The sequence below is a fragment of the Vicia villosa genome, linkage group LG2 (genome assembly GCF_029867415.1).
Source record: "Vicia villosa cultivar HV-30 ecotype Madison, WI linkage group LG2, Vvil1.0, whole genome shotgun sequence".
Classification (NCBI taxonomy): Eukaryota; Viridiplantae; Streptophyta; class Magnoliopsida; order Fabales; family Fabaceae; genus Vicia; species Vicia villosa.
In genome coordinates, this window is record NC_081181.1 from 139791775 (window position 1) to 139802132 (window position 10358).

The 10358-nt window shown below is 35.7% G+C and overlaps 1 protein-coding gene across 1 annotated transcript; it reads right to left on the reverse strand.

Annotated features, from left to right (window-relative positions):
• Positions 1 to 319: 319 nt before the first annotated feature.
• LOC131646908 (subtilisin-like protease SBT5.4) lies at positions 320 to 3068 on the reverse strand. Its single transcript, XM_058916840.1, has one exon. The coding sequence runs from the start codon at positions 3064 to 3066 to the stop codon at positions 682 to 684; it is 2385 nt and encodes a 794-aa protein (XP_058772823.1). The 5' UTR covers positions 3067 to 3068; the 3' UTR covers positions 320 to 681.
• Positions 3069 to 10358: the final 7290 nt, after the last annotated feature.

Sequence of the window (10358 nt, forward strand, 5' to 3'; positions counted from 1 at the left end):
TAATAAGCCTAAGCATGAACTCAAACATACCAATTGTGCCACTTTGAGTTTCATGTCATTATGTATATTAGTAACAGTCTTCCGAACTGCGTACAAAGTAGTATAGCAATGTTATTCATAGATTTCCTTCATTACCATCATGTTTATTATAAATTGTAATGTAACATTGAAAAACTACACTCCAGGACTGGAACACAGTTTCAAAACAAAAAAGGAGTGGAACACACTTCATTTGAGAGAGCTCAATCACATACCTAACTAACTTGTAAAATTATAGGCATCAATAAAAATTCTAAACTTCAATATCATCCTCAATGAGTAATGCAATAAAATTTTCACCAATTTTATATAAGTAATTAAGTCAAAGCCTTCCAAGTGATAGACAATATAAGTTACATATCATTCTAAAGATAGACAATGTGGCTGAAACCAAAACCTAAAGCAAACTGAGCGAGATGGGAGAGAAGGATCGATGGAACATGTCTTACTATTAGAGAACCCAATATTCCATTATTAATCAAGATGCAACAACTATCAAGTGTTTACTACCAACTACACTAGTAAGCCATTCTGTAACTATTTCCTTCATGTCATCTTAATTCCTCAATTTTATTTGACACATGCATACATGCATAAACACAGTGTATGTGCCTGCTAACACAGTATAAATAATCTAAACTTTTAACCTTTCACTCCCCCAACTACAATTGGACTCCTAACATAGTGTTTACCATCTGACCAAGTTAGCCCTCCAAACACAGTAGCCAAACCCGCTCTAGTAACTTCAAGTGTCAACTGAAAGCTCTTCTCTTCACCAATCTTGTAAAATTCCAATTTCTTAGGATTCACAGATATGGAAACTCCTGCTGTTGCACGAGCCTTTGCAGTGTATGTGCCTGCTGGACCAACATTTTTCACCTTCCTACTCAAAGTAACCGAACCATTTAGTTTAGGTATTGTTATTGTAGGAAGGTTGAAATCCATGATGTTTATATCTTCACAGCGGTAATGTGTATCAGAAAACTTGTTAATCAGTGTCTGGTTATAACCAAGATAACAAAGAAAGTTTAGGTAATCATTGGTGCTCAAGTCATAGACCAAACCAGGATCCATGGCGCGGTTCGGTCGAATGTGACCTGATCCATAGGAAAATGGTGTTGCCTTAGCATTAATGTGATCATGGATTGGTCTAGCAGTGTTGTCCCTTGTCCTAGCCGTTGTCATGATTGCAGATTTAATAGCTGATGGACTCCAATCAGGATGGAGAGTCTTGAGAAGGCCGGCGATTCCCGCGACATGAGGACACGACATGGATGTTCCGGACTTTGTTATAAAAGGAACCCTGCGTTTATCAAAAGCCAATCGGGGGGTAGGGCTGATCCCTTGTGAATATGCCGCGATAATGTCCACACCTGGCGCAGTTATATCGGGTTTGAGGATCTCTGGTGTGATTCTGTTGGGGCCTCTAGAGGAGAAATCTGCCATTGTTGGAGCAGGTTGTTTGTTCAACTTGGTTATGGGTGGATGAATATAACCTTGTGGATTGTTGGTTGAATTTAAGTATGAAAAAACAGAAATACCATCTTCATAAGTAATCTGGGATGTTGGCAAGAAATGAACATCATCATTAGCAATGTCACTGCCACCAAACTCATCATTACAAAGAATCATTCCAACTGCACCAGCTTGCAAAGCAACAAGACTCTCTTCAATTCCTGCAAAAATACCGCCAACACAAACCAATATTTTGCCTCTAACTTTCTTAGGGTCAATAGTTCCATTACTACAGATAGAAGCATTTTCAACAGATGCTTGATCTAACTTTGCATCAGCAGCACTGATTAATGGATAAAACTTGGTTTCTGGCAAAGTACTAGAAAAGCTCCCACCCTTGAAGCTTTGTCCATCAAGGAGAGAAACAGAATTATAAAACTCTCTATCTAATGTACTTGCAGCAACAGTTAGTATCCAAGGTGCGATATTAGTAACAGATCCAGGATTTGGTCCAGAATTTCCACCTGAGCATACCACAGTGATACCTTTCTTAACGGCATGAAATGCAGCAATTGAAAGACCATCCTTAAAATATTGTTGAGGGTCCTTGTTACCAATAGAAATAGATAGAACATCAACTCCATCGTTAATCGCCATATCAAAAGCCGCTACGATATCAGCATCATAACACGCATGGCCAATAGTCTGTGGCCAGCATACTTTGTAAGCCGCGACTCTAGCTTTGGGAGAACCACCTTTAGCAGTTCCATTTCCAAAGCCGAAAACATTAGCTCCAGAAACAAAGTTTCCTCCTGCTATCGATAACGTGTGAGATCCATGACCGTGGTAGTCTCTCACAGTGTTCATCAGTGTTTTGTTATATTTTGCATTTGGACCTGCATCCGCCAAGAAACCTTTATTGAAGTACATTGCTCCTATCAGCTTCCTGTTGCAATGGAAGCCAATAGAAAGGTTATCTCCCTGACAAGTTCCCTTCCACCTCGAAGGAATCGGACCGATTCCATCATCTCCAAAGCTGGGATCTTCCGGCCATACACCACTATCAAGATTCCCAATAATAGTATCTTCACCATATCTAGCTTTTCTTAAGATAGATCCAGTTGGTGCAACACCATTGTGTTCCATTGACATGAATTCCCACGAATGTGTCGTGTGTAACTTTCTACGTCGGTTTAACAACACTGACACAACGTTTGGATGTTCCGCAATGTCAAAAGCTTCTTTCTCATCGAGAATCGCAGCAAAGCCATTGATATTCCTTGTGTAAGAATATATCATTGACTCTTTTGCTTTCTCATAACTTCCAAGGTATGATTGAAGGAACTCATGATGAGTGTCGGTAACTCGGTCGAAATCTGCTTCTGTAACGCCTTCATCATGATGATGTGATCCCAAGTACACTATGTAACACTTTTTCTCTGCCCATACAGATGATTGTGACGGAGAAAGAAGAATAAAGGTGAAGAATAAGAAGAAAAGTGAATTCTTTGCAAACCACATTATGTTTTGAAAAGAAAGAGTATAGGTGAGAAAATTGTGCAATATGAACATTAAAAAAGGCATTGAGTTTTTAATTTTTTTTAATGTTCAAAGCATATGAATTATTAAAACATAAATAGAAACAAGAGTTTGAGACGTTAACACCATTTCACCAAAAAAATATTGGTTTAAACATAAAAACAAAAGGTTACGGCTATAAACTGCAATATATTTTAATCAGTTCTATTCCATGAGTGAGTTTGATCTCTAAACCTATCTTAAACTGATTCATTGAAGTTTTAGCATATTATCCAGAAATAATTGAGATCTGTTTTTAACTACCAAACAAGAACATCAAAAATCAAAATCAATATCTTTTCTTAAAAAAAAAAAATGAATTTTGGTCGGAAATATAAAAGTCGTGTTTTAAAGAAAAAAATCAATTTTTTGCCGAAAAGAAAAAAATGTCGATTTTTAAAAAAAAAAAACAATTATTTGTCGAAAAGAAAAAAAAATTGATTTTTTGTCAAGAATATAAAAAGTCGATTTTTCATTAGAAAAATCAATTTTTTGAAAATAGAAAAAAATCGACTTTTTGAAAAAAAATGATTTTTTGAAAAAGCAATTTTTTGTCGAAAATAGAAATATGTGTATTTTTTTGGGAAAAAAATCGATTTTTTTCAAAAATAAAAAAAAAATTCAATTTTCTTATGAAAATAAAAAAGACAGTTTTTTATTAAAAATATAAAAAAAAAATTATAAAAAATATTTTGTAGAAAATTTAGGGGCCTTGGGCCTTATTTAAAATTTAAGGGCCTTCACTTTAGAGGCCCTCTTTATTTTAGGACTCATTTATTTGTTAAAATTTAGGCCCCTTATATTTTGAGGGCCTTAAAATTTAGGCCCTAGCCCTTTAAATTGACGGCTCTATTCATAATACTAATTTTTATGTTAGATAAAAATAATGAATTGTACCAATAACAGAAAAAATTATGGATGTACATCAAAAAGAAGAAGACATTATTTATAATTGAATTATGGATGTATCAAAAAAGAATAAGAGAATATTTATAATTGAATTACGGATTTATCTAAAAGAAGAAGAGAATATTTATAATTGAATTATGGATGTATCAAAAAGAAGAAGAGAATATTTATAATTGAATTATGGATGTATCAAAAAAGAAGAAGAGAATATTTATAATTGAATTGCGGATGTATCAAAAAGAAGAAGAGAATATTTAGACTTTTTTTTGTTTAGTTTGTATGAGTGAGGAAAAACTCTTGAAAATCCGATTTTTGAATGCATCCCATATTAAGGTGTTTTAGAAAATTTTATTTCTTGGTGGTGTTTTTGAAGATACATTTTTTCGAAATAACCTAATATTTGGTTTTGGAGTTTTTCGAAGATGCATTTCTGAAATAAATCAATATTTATTAAAAAAAACTAAATTCAAGGTGTATCAATTGTATTATTGTATTAATTAATATATATCATTAAATATATATAATTTTAATTCAATAATTTTTTAAAATTCAAATACAATGTGTATATTATTAATTGAGTGATTGATTATGATAAATATTATTTAATTGATACACCTTAATTCTATTTTTTTTTTTAAATATTGGGTTATTTCAAAAGTGCATCTTTGAAAACTCTTAAGATCAAATATTGAGTTATTTCATAAATGTATATCCGAAAACACCAATTTTTATTTAAAAAAAAAAAAGAAGGTGAATTTCGTAAATTCAAAAATACATCTCCAAAAATACCCCAGAAAAATGAAATATGATGCGTTCGAAGATGTATTTCTAATTTCTAGAGGTAAAAATGAAATTTCGCTAGAGGTGTCTAAAAAGGTGTACGGGTATACAAAGAAATTCTCGAATATCTATTGAATATTTTGATGAGCTTTTTTTATTAAGTTAGTGGATGTTGATGAGATGATTATCACATACAAACCTTTGTATGAACAGTTCAAGTATGGTCATTCTCATGATATCAAACACACATCACACTCTCAAAGTTTCCACATAACACATACAAAGAAAAATGTTGTTGCACACTATAGAAAATCTTATGTTAAACCTCATGCTAAATCTCAGTTCAATCAGAACTTGAGAAGGACTAACCCCAAAGGACCCAAAAGAATGTGGGTACCTAAGGATAAGATAATTCTTGTTGTAGATCTCCTTCAAAGCTCAAAAGACAAACATGTCACGACACATGACGGGAAGAAGGTTTATGTTCCAAGATCTGGAACTTAAATCTGCTGGAGAAGTAAAGTTTGGAGGTAATCAGAAGGGCAAAATCATTAGCTCTGGAACCATATGTATTGGTAATCAGAAGTAAAGTGTCCCTCAAAATACCTAGAACTTCTGAACAGCTTCAGAAGCTCATAGAAGATACTGATAATGTAGACACCTCTAGTTTACATTCTACCTCTGACCTCCCACCTCAGAAAAGAACATCTTCTTCTGAAATCCCATCTTCTTCCACCACCTCTAAAAGAAACCGCCCTCTTCATTCTGAACCAACTCTGAACCCCCAACCTCTAAATGTCATCTTTCCAACTATTCCATCAGAAAATTTATTCTCCACTAATAAACCAACCTCCTTCATTCCTAAGCAAATCTCACCATTAAATGACCCTTCATCACCATCCACTCTTTCTTACCCTCTTGTTGCTATCATTGACTTTGAAAATGAAGCAGAATCTTCACCTCCTCCATTTTCCTCGATCCCCTCATTACTTGATAGAAATCATGGACCTTATTTCATTCTCAACCTCGTTGATCCAATAACCATCTTCAACCCTCCAAAACCCTTTGTTGATATTCATTTTGAATTATTGAAGTATAAGGTAAAAACAGGGTTAAATACTCTGAAGGTTGCCCATAACTTCGGCTGGATCATGTAGGTGCTGGAAAGCTCTAGAGAGCTTTTGCTGAAGAAATTCAAGAAGAGTTTCTGGACCTCCAGAAGGACTGTCTTGTTGACGCTCCTGGTCCTGCTGGACTAATGCTGGAATTTGGCAGTGGAAAGTATTATCATCCTATCACCAACTGGAAGCCCCTGGAGGAAAAGCCATTTGTTGATGAGTTAGAGGAAGAAAATCCTCTGGCTATAGTTGTATGGGAGCCACATCCATACAAGGTTCTGACTGGTGATTTTCAGCTGCTATTCAACTGGTTCAGAGAGAATCCTCAGGAAGCTCATCCTGATTTGGTGTATCCTGAGGTTGAGTATCCTCCAGAAGTTGAGATTCATGTGTTTAAAGAACAAGCTACTGAAGAAATTCCTGCTGGGGGAAATATGGAAGATGTTCAAATGGTTGAAGCTGATGCTGCTCATCCTGTTCTGGAAAATAGCTTTATGCTTCTTCTGTTGGTCCTTCTACTTCTGTTCTGCTGAACACTCTGAAGGAACTCCAACAGAATCAGGCTACCTTGGCTAGTCGTCTGGACAAGTAAGATGACACCAATGCGGAATTCAGAACTTGGATGAAGAACCAAGAAGAAACCTCCAAGAAGCAAGCTGAAGAAACTTCTGAGATTAAGAACCTTCTGGCCGCCTTAGCTTCTAAGTTTAGTCAGTCGTAGTCTGTCTTGTGTCTTAGTTGGTTTTTCTTTGTTTTTGCATCTGTTTGTTGCATCTAATTTGTATTCTTTCTTCGGATTTTATCAATGAAATATATTTTTCTTTCTTCGCACTATTGTGTCTTTCATCTGAATCTTTTATGCTTTTTGATGTTATGACAAAAAGGGGGAGAAACGTGATAATTGAATTGATTTATAATATCAGTTGCTGGGCTTAAGTCTCAACTTTCTAACATTATTTGCAAGTCTTCTGTCTTTGATAGTTTTGCAGGAATGTGATATTCTGGACAAGCTCAATATGAGGAGAAGCAAATATATGGGGAAAAGTAATTCTGAAGAAAAGCTCTTAAAGAATTGAAGCAAGCTTAGTGCTCTGAAGCTTCAAGATCAAAAGCAAGCATTGCTTTGTTAAGCCTAAAGCTCTGATACAAGAAGTCTCAAGATCTGATAGCTCAGATACATAGAAAACTGAAGATAGAGCTCAGATATAAGTGATCTTAAAGAGAAATTCAAAGCTCTGAAGTTATCCAATGGAAGTTCTGAAGAGAAGCTCTGAATATTCTGTAGTTCAAGGTTCAACGTGAAAGTCTCATCTGAAATGGAAAAATACTCAGGGAAGTCTTTTATTTACAAATTCTTCTAGTATTAATTTCAGGGGGAGATTGTTAATCTCAGGGGGAGACATATTCACACACTTTGAATTATATGCTTAATGTTATATATGTATATTATCTTTGTTTATCTGATATTCTGGATACAAATTTATATCAATTCTGTATGTTTTTGTCATCATCAAAAAGAGGGAGATTGTTAGAACAAGAAATGTTCTTATCAATATTCTTAGTTTTGATGATAAAATTAAGTATGAATTTTGTATAAGACAATGTGGTACTCTAATCCTTTACGTTTTCCATTTTAGAAAAAGTATAAAAGAGTATGCACAAATCAGCGTTCAAAAGCACTGACCCAGAAGTTCTGGATGGCTTCATCAGAACATGGTCTGGAAAGACATTAGAAGATGGTCCTGCAGAATCAGAACATGATCTAGAAAGCATCAGAAGATGGCAGTTAGAAGTACAAGTTCTGAAGCTCTGATGGTATCACGCTCAAAGCACTTCAAAGTCAGAAGACAGAAGATGCTCTGCACCAAAGTTGAAGACTCTGATATTCAAACGTTGTTATCTACAAAATCTGAGTCCATAATAAAGTACAAGATGAAAGACTATAACGTCAAATCTCTGACTAACAAAAGGAACATCAGAAGCTACAAAAGGCAAAGTCAGTAAAAGCAGCAAAAGCATGGCTCGAGGTAGTTGACAAAAATGTGAAACATTAAATGCAGCGTTGTACTATTCATGCAAAGCATTAAATGCTCCCAACGGTCATTTCCTCTTAAGCGCCTATATATAGAAGTCCAATTCAGAAGCATTATACAACACTCTTGCGCAAAAGAACGGAAAAGCTGTCAAACTGAAAAGCAAAAAGAACTTCATCTTCAACCTCACAACTTTGTAATATCTTAGTGAGTCTTAAGAACTAGAACTTAAGAGAAATATCACATTGTGATTACAACTTTATTAGAAGCAAGATATACTCTTGTAAACATTTATTTTACATTGATTGTAAGAGGAATTCCTAGAGTGATCAAGTTGTGATCAAGATACTCTAGAAGACTTAGAGTGTTTCTAAGTGAATAACCATTGTAATCAGTTGGATTAGTGGATTAAATCCTCAGTTTAGGTAAATCACTCTAAAGGGGTGTACTGGAGTAGTTTGGTTAACAACGAACTAGGATAAAAATCTTTGTGTTGATTATTTTTATCTACCAAATTTTTGAGTTACACTTATTCAATCCCTCCCTTTCTAAGTGTTTTTCTATCCGTCAATAAGCATTTCATCTGTTCAAGACATTCAAAGCGTTTGTGGATAAGAAAATTGGATTGTTCATCATATGTCTAAGAAAGGATAAAGGAGGAGAATACAACTCGAATAAGTTCAAGGAATTCTGTAGAGAGCATGGAATCGAAAGACAGTTGACCACCACCTTCACGCCGTAGAAAAATGGTGTTGTTGAACGCAAAAACCGCACAATCATGAACATGGTGAGAGCATCCTTATTAGAGAAAGAGGTACCAAAATATTTTTGGCCAGATGTTATGCAATGGGTGAATCACGTTCTTAACAGATCTACTACACTCATTGTAAAATATATGACTCCGGAAGAGGCATGGAGTGGAAGAAAGCCATCATTCGAACACTTTAGGGTTTTTGGATGTATCGGATATGTTCATATCCCTGATTTTAAAAGAAGCAAGCTCGATGACAAAAGTGTGAAGTGTGTCCTGTTAGGTTTCAGCAGTGAATCCGAGGCCTTTAAGATGTTCGATCCAGTGGAGAAAAAGGTTCACATCAGTCGGGATGTGATATTTGAGGAAGATAAGAGGTAGAGTTGGGAAGATGTTGGTCATTCTGGTGAAGAAAGCATTGAACTTGAGTGGGAAAATGATTATGAAGATGCTGAGAATGCAGAGGTAGTGGAAGAAGAAGAACAAGACACTGATGACGCTCCTTCACCAAACGATCCACCAACTAGAGAAACGATAGCAACGACAGGAAGGGTCGGAAAACCACCAATATGGTATGCAGATTATGTCACATGAGAAAGGCTATCAGATACAGAGAAAGAAGCAAACATGGCTAGAGTCGAGATTGAAAACCTAGCTTTCATGGTCATATTAGATCTGACCAGTTTTCAAGAGGCAGCAGGACATCAGAAATGGAAACAAGCGATGGATGCTGAGATACAATCCATCGAACGGAACCACACGTGGTCGCTGACTGCACTTCCTGTTGGTGCCAAGGCTATTGGGGTTAAGTGGATTTACAAGACTAAATTAAATGAACTGGGAGAGGTAGACAAGTTCAAAGCTAGGCTGGTTGTAAAAGGGTATGCTCAAGAGTACAAAGTAGATTACACAGAGGTATTCGCATCGGTGGCTCGAATGGATATAGTAAGGATGATCATTGTTGTAGCAGCACAAAGAGGATGGGGAATCTATCAACTCGATGTCAAATCTGCTTTTCTGCATGGTGAGTTGAAGAAATATGTATTTGTAGAGCAATCACAGGGCTATGAAGTATCAGGGAAGAAGGATACGGTTTATAAGCTACATAAGGCTATCTATAAACTAAAACAAACGCCTAGAGCTGAACGTTCCGCTGCATTGAGGCTTATTTCGTCAAGGAATGTTTTGTAAGCAGCTCTAGTGAACAAACATTATTCATCAAACAAAAGGGAGGTAAAATCTTAATTATGAGCATTTATGTTGATGATCTATTGTTCACTAGTAATGAGGAGGAGTTGCTGAATGAGTTCAAGCGCTCCATGAAGGATGAATTTGACATGACCGATTTGGGGAAGATGAGATATTTTATTGGCATTGAAATGATGACCAACGCTGATGGCATCTTTATATGTCAAAGAAAATATGCCACTAAGTTGATCGAGAGGTTTGGGATGCAAAATTACAACTCTGTTTGTAATTCGATAGTCCCTGGACAGAAGGTTGGACAAGATGAAGCTGGTGTGAAGGTCGACTCAATGATATATAAGCAAATGGTGGGCAGCTTAATGTATATCATAGCCACACGACCTGACTTGATGTTTGTGGTAAGTCTTATTAGTCGTTTTATGGCAAATCCTACTGAGTTACACTTTGCTAATGCAAAAAGAATCATGAGGTCCTTTAAGGGCATTCTGG